Source organism: Barbatula barbatula (genome assembly GCF_947034865.1).
Source record: "Barbatula barbatula genome assembly, chromosome: 1".
Taxonomy (NCBI): domain Eukaryota; kingdom Metazoa; phylum Chordata; class Actinopteri; order Cypriniformes; family Nemacheilidae; genus Barbatula; species Barbatula barbatula.
Window position 1 is genome coordinate 32,500,965 of NC_136766.1, and position 16,996 is coordinate 32,517,960.

The 16,996-nt window shown below is 38.2% G+C and overlaps 1 protein-coding gene across 1 annotated transcript in view; it reads left to right on the top strand.

Moving 5' to 3' along the window:
* Positions 1–16,996, top strand: part of elp4 (elongator acetyltransferase complex subunit 4) — a 48,885-nt gene that overhangs the window by 17,447 nt on the left and 14,442 nt on the right. Inside the window, exons 7-9 of the mRNA XM_079450199.1 lie at positions 2,192–2,380; positions 6,652–6,760; positions 9,609–9,715. Of these exons, the coding sequence (XP_079306325.1) occupies positions 2,192–2,380; positions 6,652–6,760; positions 9,609–9,715 (405 nt within the window). The remainder of the gene's footprint in view (positions 1–2,191; positions 2,381–6,651; positions 6,761–9,608; positions 9,716–16,996) is intronic.

Here is a 16,996-nt window from a genome sequence, read left to right on the forward strand (position 1 = left end):
AGATTTGTGAAGTAAAATATTATTTAACTAATAATCTAGGCAAGAACCAATGACTTGTGGTATTAGTGATTCAATTAATCGCTCTAATGCGATAGTATTAGTAACATTTTTATAAATCTTTCAAAACATTTTTATAAATTTCATCTCTAGATTCATTTTGTGAGCCTGGTTGAAGATCAATCACATCTGCAGCGAGTGTGAGAAAATTACAAGAGACTATTCCCTTTTGGTTAACTATTCCTGTAAGACTGGTCAAATCTGTACTTTTTACATTTAGATGTCTGGTTTGAGATATTTCCATGTTGTGAGTAAAACATGACAGAAGGAGTTAGCTGAAAGAAAAGAGGAAGCAGGTTCCTCAGGAACACCATCCTCTGGAAACATCTAGCTCAGCCTTACAGAATCTTTATTAACGTCTAACAATGAGGTTTATTTATCTTAAGATGTTTGTGATTGTTGAACGGCGTGGAGGGTGTTAACATCAGTGGACAGATGCTGGGCAGTGGACAATTCCAAACAATGACCATTTTCAGCTGGAGTCCCATGAACCTTTATTTATTACTATTACTAAGATATCGTTAACGTATGTGTTCGTTAAATAAAAATGTACATATTTAATCATATTACTACTGTATGTGGGTATCCAAAAATCACCTACTGTAACCAAACTTCTCCAAACTTTTTTGAAAATGAATTGAGAAAGTGTGAGTTTGTAAAAGTTTCCATCTTCTAGGACCTCGTAAATACGAAAACGTCCTTATTTTTGAGACATTTAAACCTGTCTGTGCCATTCTGTCACCAGAGACAGTTGTCCTCTCTCAACTATATATCCCAGATGAAGAATCTGTGAATAAAGCCCAAGTCTCTGTCACTTTGTCCCAGGCTTTGTGTACTGTAGAGAGGACATAACGCTTACCCATGGCCCCTCGGTTTGGCTGGTGTTGGTGAATAATGTGCCAAGAATTTGTTGGCACTTGTTGGAAGCAGACATTTTGGCTCTCAGGTTGACAGGCACATTGTGGTCGTGTCAGGCAACTGTCCTGATTGGAAGATGCTGTCCAATCACTTTCGGTCTAGTGTTCTGTCTGACCGTGCGTTGAGCGCTCTTGGCCGGGCTGTTCGTTTCATTGGTTCGAGGTACATGACCCCTCACTCCTGAAGACAAAAGACTTTTCACTAGAGACAGGATTCCACCGCTGACTTGGTTACACAAATCATTGCACACTTATGTTTGACATACTATTTGTGTGCTGTTCTGTTTGCTTTCCACCTCTCTCTCTCTCTCTCTCTCTCTCTCTCTCTCTCTCTATCTGTAACTAAGCATTAAATGGCGAAATTGTCGAGAGGCTCTAATTGACTGATTTCTTGGGTAAAGTCCACATGATATCAAAGCTAGACCCTTCTGGTCTTATTGTGCATGATTCATTGGTGTGTTTGTGTTGCCTATTAAAATAGAAAAGTCACTTTTTTCAAAACATTCATCCACCTGTTGCATTTCTAAGTAATGTGACCTATTCCAGGCATCACAAGCGTTTGAATAAACTCACTGTGATTTGTCCCGTATTCAGTCACTTTCTATGGTTCTAACAATTTCGCTACATTGTTTTATTGTTTAATGTCTTATTTAACACGGAAATGAATCATTATGATATTAAAGGACAGTTTATTGCATAACTGCTATATTTCAGCACATTTTTTTATGTTTTTCCAAAATACCAGTTGTTACTGTCATTAAAATGACTTGGAATACATTCACATTTTTTTCAACAGCACTTTTGACAATATCGCATTGTTTCAAAGCAGCAGTAAATATATATTAGTATAGGCGTTAGAGATATAACAAATGAAAAAACTGTGTAGAAATAAGGAATAAATAAATCATAAAAACATTCTGTAAGAGCTGTAATGATATAATAAGCACAACTAACTGTCAAATTATTGACCGTTGGTTAGTAATTGTATGTTATATTAAGTGGTATATTAGCGATACAAATGATTTTAACTAGACGACATGTACAATACCTATTTTTTTATATTTTAAATAATACAATTTGCATTTAGCACACGCTTTCATCCAAAGCTACAGTGATTTTTTTATCCTAATGGATTTCAGATCTTGTATTTTACAGTATGTGATGTGTAATGTTTATCCATAATCTAATCTTTTTTTATCTCTCCTTCACTTCTATAGTCTAAGGTTCGAAATGTCCTCCGTTTGGGTCTCCACTGTCTGGGATCCCCGTTATGGGGGGACGATCTGTGCTGCGCGGATAACCCCGCCCACTGCCACGCCCTCACAACCTTCCTTTACGCCCTCCGAGGCCTCTTACGCACGTCGCTCTCAGTCGCTATGGTGACCGTACCCTCCCACCTCATGCAGGTATGACCAAACAAATAGTTTCTCAGTTTGTTTGTTGATATGTTTCTTTGCTCTGCTTTCTATTAAGAGTGATTGTGGATAAACCTTTAAGGTGATGTGTGTAATTTGTGGAGGAACTACTGACAGAAAAGCATATAAAAAATAGAACTGTGTTCAGAGGTGTATAAAAACCTTACATAATGAAGCGTTGCGTTTTTAATACCATAGAATTGAGATATTCCATATACATGCACCGCGGGTCCCTTTTGATGGTATTCGCCATGTTGTTTCTACAGTGGCCCTAAACGGACAAACTGCTCTAGAGGGTGCGTTTCATAAAAACTTAATCTCCATTGGCAAAGTAGCATAAACGTGTCAATGTCTTAGTTCTGTGTCAGGCACCGTAGTGGTGGAATGAGCAGTTGGTTGCAATTCGCAACCTCATTGGAGATGCCGCTTAATTTCATACACTTGACCTTTAATTTTTTTTTTTTATTAGTGGTGTTTGACAGTTCTTTGAAATCCATAAGACTAAATATTAAACCAAAAGGGTCATTTTGACTGTATGTACTTGGAACATCCTATCAACCAGCCATCATGGAGGCAAGTTTTAAACAAGCATGAAAATATTAATTTTGTTAATGTTACATTGTTAATGAGTAATAGTTCCCATCAATACTTGAAAGTACACATACATTTTCAAGACAACAGAGTTTCTTCCATGAACAATTTCCAGAAGGAATCCCAAAGATTAGTCGTAGAACCTCAATATTTTTTAAAATTTGACTGTCAGTCACATGGAACGGCATTGAGGTCACCATAAGTCCGTCCACCCTGGCACACCACAGTCGCCCCATGAGCCGGAGTCAAAGAGTCGCCCCCCTCTATTCTGTGAATGAGGTTCCGCTTGGCTGGGGTTCAGGGGGCCTGCGTGTGTATCTGTTTGACTACATGTATGTTTGGCCTTCAGAAGAGCGTCTTCATTGGGGCGTGAACTCGCATCTTTTGTTCGAGGCCCTCAACTTCGCATTCAGCCAGCCAATGGTCAGTCTCGAATCTTTCTGGCGCTTCTCTCATTCAGAGCCTCTCGGTTCCTAAGAGGCCCTTTTCTTTGTGCCTCCATTAGCCAACGAGAGTCAGACCCCGGCCGCTGTGCTTTAAGAGTGCTTCAAAAGACAAGATCTCGCTGGTCTTTGTCCGTTTGGAGACAAAGTGCTAAAACCCCTCTCGGGGAGACTGGGGGGCACCCTGCGTTTTTTTTTACAATAAAAGTGAGGATGTCATTGGTTCGAGAGTGGTTCTGTGTGACGGGTGTGTTGGGAACATGTAGACTTTTAGTAAGTGTGGTCAATTTTCAAGAAACACAAACATTTCTGGATGAGGCCTCATATACTGTATAAACAGTCAAATTTCACAAACATGAAGAACTTCAAATGAAGTTTCTCAACATGTTCCCTTTGGCTTGTAGTGTGTTTGTCTACTGTGCCTTGTTGGACCATAGGTTACCAACCCCTAAAAAGAGCATGTTTTCTGCACCCACCGATTTAGGACTCCATAATAAGTCCCATAGTCACACAAACAGCGCACGCCTGCTACACTATTACATTTATTCATAGCAGACCGATTTTTTCGTAGCTGTTCCGATATTTACACGGGTCCTACTTCTTGCCTGATCGTTGGTTTTACTAGACAGTTGTATCGCATTTAAGTATGTTACAATAACAGCCGTTTATATGTAGCTATTCCTGTAGCTCAGCTTTCCTGTAGCTCAGTGGTAAGAGCATTGCGCTAACACACCACGTTAACAACGCAAGGTTGTGGGTTCGATCCCAGGGGATTGCACATACCTATCTATAAATGTATAGGATAATGCAGTGTAATGCAATATAAGTCGCTTTGGATAAAAGCGTCTCCCAAATGCATAAATGTAAATGTATTTATGGAACGATTGGAACCAGTAGTTCCACAGATAAAGATCTTACTGGTAATATACCTTGCAGTTTGGCAATTGTACAGGCCATTGAAAGACATATAAAGGCAATTAATACAATGCAACCATTTGATCTTGTGTAAAGGATGGACATTTCTAACTAAGTTCAGGCCAGCATTAAGAGCTCTTGTGATAAACCTGCTTTATTTTGCATGATTTTATTTCGCTCGTCATTTAAAGTCCATCAGAACAGAACCTCTCAACCTCATCATGTATTTTTAATGTGGCCACAGCGCAAGTAAATCTTTAATCAGTCTTAATCAAATGAAATATGATTTGGTAACACTTCACAATAAGGTTGAATTAGTTAACATTAGTAAATGCGTTAGCAAACACGCACAAACTAGTTATGGTGCATACAATGGTTCCAATCAGATCTTTGTGCATTAACTCATGTAACGATTATAATGTTTAATTTGAACAATTGTATTCGTAAATTCTGAAATTAATATGAATTAAGATTAATAAATGCTGTTTATTGTTAGTTGATGTTATCTATTGGCTAAACAACATCTGTTGCACAATGAGATTGTTTTTTAATTCAGTTTTTTAAAACATTTTACAACACAAGAGTCCCTCAATGTTTTCTAGCCTTAATAATAATTTATAACAGTATCTCTATTTGTCTAAACACTGTTCTGTATTGTGACCTTTAATATGTGAACGCAATCGTGTTGTTTTATTGCATTGTTGAACATAAATGTGATATGTGTTGAAGATTTAGCGATGGGATAATGCGAGGTTGAGAGACCGTCGCCGGAACAGTAGCTTGGGTTTAAATGTTTTACGAGAGGTGTGGGGGTCACAGCTGGGTATGTCTTCATACACACATGCTCTCAGGGTGCACGGTACTGTACATGAGAGGAGGAGGAGAAGACAGAACGAATGAAAGAGGGAAAGGAGGACAGAACACAGATGCATGAAAACTGCATTAGCTGCTACAGAGAGAAAGAGAGAGAGCTTATGAAATATTCAAGAGCGCTGTAGAGATCAATTTTTCAAAACTTATCTCTTTTCTTAGGAGCGCACCCTCCACTCTCACTTTTTTGTGTGTTTAGTATGCGGCCAGGAGGAGGAGCTCTCTGTGGACGTCTTGCTCGCTCTTATCTTTGTATCCGTGTTATTTTCCACTATAACTTTAAACTCGCTCCTTCTTCTGTGTCAGCGTTTTTCGTTCGTTCAGTTTCATCTGTGTGCATGTCAGCTTTTAATGGTCCAGCTTGCCGTTTTTAAAGGGACACGCAGAAATGAAAATTCTCTCGTCCTCCGAACCTGTATAGATTACTTTGTACCGTTGAACACACAGATATTTGGAAGAACGTTCAGTTCTTGGACCACTCACTATCATAGGAGAATTTTGTTTCTTATTTGTTCTGTTGAACACAAATGAAGATATTTTGAGAACCATTGACAACCTTTAAATTTTGTTCTAGTATGGCAGTCAACGGTGTCCCAGAAATGTCAGTTGCTAACATTATTCCAAATGTCTTCCTTCGGGTTCATCAGTACAAGGTCATTTATACAGGTTTGGAACAACTCGGGGGTGAGTAAATGATGACGTAATTTTAATTGTTGGGTGAAATATGCCTTTAAACCTTCACAGATTTGGAGAAAATGAACGACACGCGTCACTAATCTTGCTGCCTTGTTGTGCAATACGATGAACTAAAATATGAGCCGCAAGCTGGAAGACATATAGAAAATAAATTCACCATTTAAACAACAGATATTGATGAAATGAGATCTACCTGCTATATAGAGGAATGGGATCCATCTCTGCCCTGATTTGGATTTAGAGCATCTTTGGATCTTTCTTTCGTATGTCCAGATTTGTGCCGTATGGCCACACTGCGTGAGTCGCTCGGCCAGAGAAAGATAGACGGACAGATTTACGAGCATGTGTTTCAGAGAATGAAACGCACAATGTGTCCGAGCGCCAAGCGTATGTTCTGCTTGATTTCATGTTACATGAAGTAAAGAAGCAGATGAAAGGCCTAGTCTAGTAGTATTTCAATGTATTGATGTGATGAAGAGGCCAAACCAAACATCAAAACGCAATTTTAACAAAGTTCATGAGTAGATGCTTTCACGTTTTATTAACCGTGTGTGGTATACTTGTTTTTGCAGAAGTGTCTGACACAATGTAAAGGGATTTGGGTGAATATACGTACAGTTCCTTAACCATTATTCAGTTTGAGATGGTTTGTCTCCAGAATGTTTTTAAACAATGTTTTTAAAGTTTTAAAAAATTACCGCTTGTGCATATTTCATTGGACTCTTCCCGTGTATTTCTCACTCGCAGAACAAATCCGTAATGGGGCAAATAATCCGGTTGAGTGACACAGCCATCGCTCTGGAATCATTCAGAGGTGCAGAGAAAGAAACCAACCCGCTTTACAAAGATTACCACGGTGAGATACACAGTACATGGGCAATTCCAGCATTATGGATGTGACATTTGCAGTCAAAGCTTGAAATATAAACGCTCAGAGAATGTCTTTGTTACCAGTAGCCTATATTGAACCATCTGTTTATATATATATCTACAGACATATGGAGGATTATCAGTCTATGCACGTGTTTTCTATAAAAAACGAAAATAAACGTATGTTATGGATGTGACGTATAGAAATGCACGTTTTTGAGAGACGACATACTTTTTAGGATTTCCGTGAATTAAAATGTAAAACCAAAAGCGATCATACCTAACAGATGGAGAAGAAATGTATCTTCACAGAACATGGAGTAATATGGACAGTTGTAGATGATCACATTTAGTCATTTAGCGGACGCTTTTATCCAAAGCGACTAACACAGAGTTCGGGGAACAATAAGCGATATGTTATAAAATAATATTAGACCCGACCCGTATCTGTGTACCAGCGCGTTATTAAAACACAGGTCCATTTCGAATTGGACCTATAAGGAACCTCCTACCGTAGCAATGCCATAGCAACCACTCTGAAAACCCTAGCAACTGCATAGCAACGTGCTTAAAGGAGTAGTTCGCCTTCAAAACGAAAATTCTGTCATCGTGTCAATTCAAACCTGTATGACTTTCTTTCTTCCGCAGAACACAAAAGATGATATTTTGAAGAATGATGTTAACAGCCCCCATTCACTTGCATTGGTTACAGTAGAAGTCAATGGGGTGGCTGTGCTGTTCTGTTGCCAACATTTTTCTAAATATCTTCTTTAGTGTTCTGCAGAAGAAAGAAAGTCATGCAGGTTTGAAATGAGGTTTGAGATGAACTACACCTTTAAAACCAATCAGGTCACCATAGCAGCTGCTAAATAATGGCACGATGGTGGCGAGTTTTGTCTTGAAATCTAGTTCAAAAGCTGTTTCGGTGCTCTTTGGTTTTTATGCTTTTTACATCATCCGACATACACGTGTGTGTGTGTGTGCGCAGTAAAGTGCATTAGTAGAGTGGGGCAGTCAGGGTGGACCTCTCTCCGACTGTCAGCTCGTGTTAGTGTGACTCTGTTCAATCAGACGTGCTCCTTGGCAGACAGGCCGGGGGGGGGATTCAGCTGCCATGACACACACACACACACACACATACAGAGAACACAGCCCCCTCCTCAACACAAGCACCCAGCTCGGCCCTTAGGGGCCACAGAGTTGCAGAATCAATATTTTCATACTGGATCAAATCTCTCGGTGACCAGACTATGGATGAGAGAGATCTTTCTGACTCGAGCTTCCTCTCTTCTGTGCTTTTTCACCTGTTTTTCCTCTTTATTTCCCATTTTTTCATCACACGGTCTCTCTTTCTACATGCTGCGTGCGATATATTTTCAGCTCCCCTCTTTCGGTAAAGGTCAGTTTGTTTACAGACGGTCCTCTCTGTCTCTCTATCTCTCTCTGTCTCTCTCTATATCTCTCTCTCTCTCTCTCTTCTTCACGTCCTCTGCCCTGTTTCTTTCCCGTGCTGGTTCGCTCAGAGGGGGTGTGTCATACAAATACTAATGACCACATCATTTATCCCTTATTCAAAAAGTTCGCCCTTACAACAAAGCGCTATTTTTTTTATTGTTTAGTTTTTCATATTAATATACAGTATTAAAAAATGATCTCATTTTGAAAATGTGCATTTTCATCTGGATGACGATATTTTGAAAACATTTGTTTGTTATCAGTTACAACGGAATATATAACCGAAACGTTCCTTGTTAAACGTATAAACAACATTCAGATGTTTTTCTCATGTTCAATGATTTGAATATGTTTTTCACATTTTCTCAACGAATGCAAGAAATACATGTGAATAAACAAGTTTTATGGCATTGCGTTTCGACCTATACACGCTTTTTTGATGTCTTTCGGTATTTCAGATTTTAAACAGACACCTCGCAGCGCTACACATTGACAGATCTCTGCCATGTATTTGCAGAACGTTTCTAACAGTTTGAAGTGTTAAAATGGACTTCATGAACTAGTGCTTTGCCATAAGGTCTTAAAGACACATTGGTGAATATGAAGACGTACACAAGGCTTCTCTTTCTTCTGTGCGGTGCGTTCAGAGCACAAAGCATGTTGGGAGTCCTGTCACAGCGAATCAACTCGAGCAGAATCACCCTAGCGCACGGGTCCCTTTGCAAGCGGGCCTTCACACACACACACACACACACTCATCCTGGTCCTCAGTGCCTCTTAATTCAATGTCATCTTTCTACAAGTCGCTTTAACTGAGAGAAAAAGAAAATGTGGGAGGAATTTAAGAGAGAGAGAGCGTAAAAGGTTTTTCTCTTTCCAACACGCCCCTGTGCCGATTGACCTTGTTTTACCCCCATCCTCCTCTCACCTCCCTCTGTCTTTCTTTCCCTCAAAAACCTGTTTCTCTCTTCCCTCCGCTATACTCCGTCTCTCTGATGTTTTGGTTTCTGCCCATTGGTGCAGCTAATAAAATAATGGTTGATACAATGCTATAGTGACCAGTGTGAAAGGCGATAGCCTACTGTAAAACGCTCAAGTCGATGAACCACTGTACAAACACGTAACGGGATAAACAAAACCTGGTCAGCAGTATTTTCTGCAGAATGTGTTTATTTCCCTCTGGTCTATTAGGTCATATGTGATCTCTATTGTAATGATGTAAGAAAAGGGATAGTTCTGGTCCTGGATGCTCAATACAGCATCCATGTCCAACATCTATAGGATGTAGCAAGAGCTACTTTGTCGTGACTCGCGAAAAACCTCGTCTTTATTGTGTGTCATTACAGTTTGACGCTACTGTCCATGTTATCTGTGTTTAGGTCTCTTACATGTTCGCCAAGTGCCCCGTCTGAACTGCCTGGCGTGTGAGGTCCCAGATACAAAAGACTTGGCTTTCAAACTCAAGAGAAAGCAGTTTACGATTGAGGTGAGTGAACGGTCATGATGTCATCATATAAAAATGTCGCATGTAATGCATGAGGATTTTATCTGATATTCTCCGTTAGCCTTCAATTGGCTTTATTTTTAGATTACACGCAACATGAAAATCATAAATGCACATTTTTGTTAGTTGAAATAATAATGATTTATTAATGAATAAAAACACACAATTGTTGATAAAGATTTTAAGAGAAAGTATGTTTCCACCAAACAATTCTGAAATTCATCAAGCGTCAAAAGTGAGTTAGTGATGTGCTAATTAGTCCATTTAATTGCTAATTTTACTATCCCGCCCCCAAACACACACACACACACACACATCTCTCGAACCAGTGCATATATTAAGAGGTAATGATTATGAATTGACGTTTTCATTTGCTACACTTCACTAGTTCCTGTTTGTTTTTTCTGAGCTATTGAGTGTCAGTGGGAAAGTTTGAAACGATTGATCTGAACTGAAGCTGTTACAACTCCGCTCAGAATAACTTCAACGGCTTTAAGATGTTTCTCTGAAGTTTGATGATTCGAGAGTCTCTAGTGCTTAACTTGTCTTCACTGGGAATATTATGGTACTCAAATGTCCAACCACAAATCATTTGCACACAACGTTCTCATGAGGAAATGTATTGTTGTGATACTTTGCTGTGGAAATTACTGTTTTCAAATTATCTATTATATCAAATTATATTTTTTTCACTGTATGTAACTGTAAATAAGTCCCGTAAAAACGGCAATGTTCTGGTAGATGGGGCGCCAGAATAACTGTACAACACAAAATTACATGGTCTTTAAGCATGTCAAATTTCAGTCTTATTCGGTTATTTTAGATTTTTACTATTTTTAAAAAGCATTAAAATTACAGTTTTCTTTTACAGTGTACTGCAGCACAGTGTGTAAAAATATTGCTGTGAAACTGGCTGTGTATCCTTCATACTGCTTTTTATCATTTTCGCACAGAACACATGTAATGATGCATCTCTCAGTGAAACTCTTCCATTATCAAAAAATATTGTGTCAAGAATTTGTCATAATAATTTGAATTTATTGCTGCATAAAGTTCAGGAGTTAATGTAAAGTGTTTCTTTTTTATTCGGCTTCGGCCAAGAATTTTCATCTCGGTGCATCCCTAATTTTCGGCTCATGGACTATAGTTTCAAATTAAATGCCCTTTAAATTCAAAATAATTTTGATCTATTGTTTATGAAAAAAACAAACGTATTGTTACTATGTATCTTTATTAATTTGTAAAACTATCTTTGTAGTATTGTTATCATCTTTGGTATGGACAGGCTTTAAGTGCAATGCTGTGTTCACAGCAAATGCAAATTTAGCTATTTGCGCTAGTCAATTACATGCAAAGTCAATGGAAAGACACGAACGTGCGACGCAAATGAAGCGAATCGGGCGGCGCGATTGCCTCAAATGTGCGTCAGCGCGTCTTCTGCGCAAGTTTAAAAAATCCAACTGGAGCAAGATATTTGCGTGAAGAGCGGATCGCTACCTTCCGTTTGGCTTTGCTATATTGATTGTATCTCCTTGATTTGTTAATTTGATGAAGTAAGGACGGAATGTTTATTTTATGTTGCGGTTTTACTTGCAATTGGTGTTCATTTTGAACCATAGTTATATGTTTACTACCAATACAAACTCTTCAGTACACACACAGAGTCCAGCCAAAGAGAGTCTGTCCATCAAGTGGAGATGAATGAAAGGGTTCAAGCTCTTCTTAAGACCCATCGTTGGCCCGTAATTAAGTAATCACTGTTAAAACGGTTAATAGTTAATCAGGAAGTGTATTGTCTCTGAAGACCCAAAAGTCTTTGCTTTCGAATGCTCTGTAGGCCGAGACCTTTCATCCACTCCTTACGGGATTTATAGAGTCAATAAAAGTCAAGGTGCTTTCCCTCAATGGCTTTTTACTGAGCTGACCGATTTGTGGACGGCCTGAAATGAAGGGCTTTGTCTTTTTGAGCTATATGTGTCTTTTTGAAAGGACAGTTCATCCAATTAAAAATATATTAGATGTATATTCATACATATTTGAACATCAGTCTGCTGTTTAAATTATAATGATGTAGTTAATAGTAATTTCCAGTGAATTGTTTGGGTTTTAACACCCTGAACTACGATATAACCAACAAACAGGCCTTCGAAAAATACTACACAGCAGTACAGTTGTCACGTACAAAAACAAATGAGCTGTAACGCGACGGTGGGTGAAAAGAAATGCATGTCTATGACTTTGCCCTGCGGGGTTGAAGGTTGCATGTGTGTGTTGTCTGCATGTCTACGTCGTCCCGGAACTCATTTGTATTTGTTACACAGTTTTGACGACCTTATTTTACTCTAATGTCTGGAACCTTTGTTTTGAGATAATTGAATTTAATAAAAACTTTGACTTTGTTTAGATTTTAATGAAAACACGCCGTAGCGTAGAGAAATCAAAACTTCAGCCAGAAGTAAAAACCGTATAGATGCCGTTATTCCTAAACACGAATAAGGACAAAGATGCATATCTCAACCTCGGAAAGTGTTTATAATAATACATATTAGCTGGTAACATGATTTCTGTGAGCCATTCCATCATTCCAACCTTTATTCCCGCTAAGAACGACACAGGTTTCTTCACCGATGACTCTGTGTGAATCACAGGTCATGTGAGTTCCGTGATCGTGTTTGAAGGGTGATTGACAGGCCAAGTGTGTGTCAGCCAGGTCGTTTAAAGTGCACGTGTCAATCAGAGATCGACCACGTCATGGCAACCTGACTGCAGAAAGATGGGTTTGCGCAAAACTTGCAATCCGATCAGAATATTCGACCAACTAGAGCATGCTTGTTCTGAAACATGCATAGAAACGTATATGATATGTCATTGTATGAGTTGTGGTTGTTGAATTTCACTGAAATGAAATCATGAACTCTGACTGTCTGCCGAAGCAAGTGTGTTTTAATGTAATTAATTCAGGCTTGTCTACATGCTGTCACTCATCTACCCAGAGGTGCATTCGTCTGCTTGTCTTTGACTGACTGGTAAAGTTCAGTTGGCGGTTGATGAGCAGTCAATTGCCCAGAATGCCTTGTGGCCAGAATTAACCCTTTGTCCCTGTTCCGGCAGGTATAGGCAGTGGGGGGTTACGAGGAAGAGCGTGATTAGCAAACGCTCACGCATATGCACGCATGCCGTGTGGGGTGATCGGATGAGAATTGAGGCGGGAATGTTGGAGGTATGTCATTAAACTGTACTTACCCCTGAATGACCTCTGACCCTCATATGGGCCAAACACACCTTGAGGGTTGTGGCGATGATCTTCAACACAGGATTTGGGTCAAATTAGTTGGGCTTACGGATTTTAAGATGAGGGATGTTTTTAATGGCAGCAGCTCTATTGTTTTACTTGGATTGATTGAACTCTTTCAACCGGCGAGGTTGGGCATATTTCAGACTTGTGTAGGCATATTTGAGACGGTGTGTCACGAACATCGGTTTTGTGGTTCTAATCACACAAGCATTCCTTTAGTAATTGTTTTTTTGTTGTCCTGTCATAGTTTTAAATGTTCAGCTCCCGGGGCGAGATCTTGATTGATTAGCTGTGGGTTTGGGCGGATTTTTTGGGCCACGGCCCTGCTGCTCATTGTCCAAACCGTCTTGTCGATGGGATGTGAATGTTCTGTACATGGCACGAAATATCATGAAAAACTTTTAATAGAGCTATGCAGACTGTTCTGTGATGCTTTATTTATCCTATTGGTTAAGCTGCCAACATGTCACCTGCGTCAACATATATATACAGCCGTGGAAAAAAATTCGGAGACAAAATTATTTTCAGTTCTTCTGAATTTACTTTTTACAGGTGTGTGTGAAATTACTATTTTGCTTTCACTCTGCGAATCACTAACAATACTTATTTCTCCCGCATTATAAATAAAAATATTGTAAAACTAGCGTTTGGCATCGAAAATCGATTCCAATTCGGAATCGTAGCCAAAAGGTTCGCAATCGGATCGGAATTGAAGGAATAGGTATCGGATACTTGAAATTAAAATGTCAATTCCTTTGTGCATATTTTCAGACAAGTGTTAACTTGAGCACAGGAGCCACACATTTACCATAGTTTCAATATAGTAACTACAGTTAAACCATGATGATCATAGAAATTGGAATAAATCAATTTGTTGCTATGTGTATATATACAAAAAAGGTGCTCATAAATCTATTTTTAAAAATCCAAACCAGTCAATAAGCAGGCTATATGACCATTCAGGTTGATATCAACTGTATGAGTTGATAAGAATCTGAATCGATAAGTAGAATCGATAAAATTCATACGATACCCAACCGTAGTCAAAACAACATATAAGATGCTCTGTATGCTTTGAGACCCCAATATTGCAAATATTCACTTTTAAGCAATACAACAGTAATATTTGTTCATGTGTTTAGAAAAGTTCAAAGTTGAAATGTGATCACTTTTTATCATAGGTTTCATGCTGTCTTTCAAATTGCTGTTGGATGATTTAATGTCATTCCTAAGGTTTGATTCTGTCGAAATTTAATTTTAATTGTAACTTAATGGTAAAATTTTGTTTTGTTTTTCAGTGACAGACCTTTTTCATTTGTATGCATTCAGCCAATATAAAGGTTCAGTTAAACTCTAAATGTTTCAACAAAAAATTTACTTTTTTAATATTTTTATTTCATCTAACTAGTTCTATCCATAAAGCAGTGTATGATACAATCTACACCAAACAAATGACACACTTGAAATTGAAAATATAACGTAAATACATTTGCAAAAATTATATGAAGATTTCTTTTAAACCTTCTTCAAAACTCTCACCAAATTTAGTTATTTTATATAGATGACCAACTGAAATATAGATGGAATAATGTAATTGTTGATTTCGACAGAATCACATAATAATTGAGAGTGGATGTTAATAATTCATCCAGTGTGAATGTGTGTGACAGTGGGTTTATTCGTCATATGTTTCTAGTTTGGACCAGACTGAGCTGGAGGAAGCTCTGTTCTCTGAGTGACACAATATATAATTAATATGACTGCACAGAGACCTACATACAAAGTGCCAGATTGAAACCTTGATCAGATGTTCTACATGTACCATGTATAATAGCCGAGCTCACCAGAAACTAGCAGTGACAGTATGCATATCAAACTATAGACGGTTTTATCTTAAGAACATAAACAAACGTTACTGCACATGCGCACTATTGCGACCCCAACTGAACGTCCGGTACACATTCACAAACAATAAAGTGCCTGTAGATTATTTCTCATAACAATCAAAAGAAACCGAGAAGAAGCGTTACTTGGCTAAACTTGCCTCTCCAATATTTTGCTCAACAGCTAGATGTCAATGTATGGTTTGTTTAAATGCGACTGAATTACAGGACTTTTAATAAAATTAACATAGGACAAAATTCAACAAATCAGTTATTTAATATAATTATTAGACAGTAAAATTAAAATACAACTTAATATTATCTTAAATCAAATCAAATATAAATAGTTATATTATTAGACTCTAGCCAAACACAAACCTGAATATAACTGGGGGTCAGGCGTACGGGGGCTTTAGTTTACTTTACATGTCATGTGACCTCAATGTAGATCTGGTTATTTTTATGTAAAAATATTCCACTTTCCCAAAAATCTGGGATATTTCACATCCATATATTTGATTATCTTTCAGTTGTATTTGATTATCTTTTAATCCTTCTGACAGTTTATGTTCTTTATATTTGTGTGTGTGTATATTCTACAAAACAATCACAAGCCCACTACAATATTATTTTTAGCTTTTCTGAATTTACTATTTATTTGTATGTGTTTAAGTAAAATTATGATTTTCAATGCATAATTTAAACAAGTGACAACATTTCAACTAAATTATAAATCTTTTGCCTTTGCATTTATTTCTTATTGTTAGAAAATTAAAACATGACGAAATGGTAAAAATAAATGCAGTTCAGATTCAGAAATGTCAAGAAATCCCGTTTCTGATGGGATGATTTTTAGTCACAGATTTGTTTTACAAAGACACTTGGTTGGTTTTGTGACTACTGAGTGACTACTGAGGTTGGTTTTGCTGGTATTCAGCAGACATCGAAAAAGACACAATAAATGAAGTGATTGTTTTGGGGAAAAACTATTTTACTCTTACTCTTTTTTTTGCTTTAACTTTGGTTAGAAATATTGTTTAGTTAAAGCCTACCGATCTAGTCTGTGTTCATTAAATACTCTGCATAAAAAAACCTGCAGTGGTTTCATTGAAATACTCCCAGTGAGACACAGTTTGAGCAAAACTTGCCACCATCAGCACAGCTCGGCCAGTCTCAGTCACATCAAAGGTGGAATTTTGATCCCGAGCAGGAGATGTCCGTGTAGAAGTGCTCAGGGCTTCGCTGTTGGTTCTGGCATGACTGCTAAAAATAACTTTCCCACACTCTTGAAATGCTCCAAGGGCTTTTGGAGAACCTGCTGTCAAATGTCAGCTAGTTTCAAAACGGAGTAGAAATGGCTTTGCGCATCATAAATGTTAAAAGAGGTTTCGAAGGTAAAATCTTTTGTAGTTTGTTAGGGATAATGAAATATCTGATTCTGCCGCACGTCCTGCTTGTCGCTACACATGGTGTTGGCATCAATAACAATACAGCATTTAAAAAAGTTTAAGGATGTTACTTTGACTTGAACATGGATGAAAAGAGTTCTTTGAAAGGTCACGTAAATCAAAACGCAGTCTTTAAACAGTCACAGTCATTGAGCCACTTGTTATAAAACCTTTATGAATTTTATGGCCATCTTTAGCCCGACACCTACAGCTGGTCGGCTTTTCAATGCTACCCAAACAAATGACCGAGGTCACTGGAAATAAATATTGATGAGGACTCTTTAATGTAGATTTAATAGATTATTCATGAGTTAAGAGTGGGAGGATCCCCGGTCCATATTAAAGAACGTTGTTAAAACCAGAGCCCAGACCTTTGGTGGCCGAAGTTTTGTGACCCCAGCTTTGTGAAATATAGCACAGCTTGGTTATTTCTGCTTTAGACAAACTTTCCCATTGCAGCCGATGAGTTAAGCGGGGATCGTCGGAGGGGGCGGAGCTTCAGTATGTCAGAGCCAATCGTGTCACTTCGGCAATGACAATTACAATTCAAGTTTATAGCCAAACATCACAAAAGAATGTAACTATAATGTTTATATTAATAATTTGATCCAAATTCTTGGTCATTTGCGATCATTAG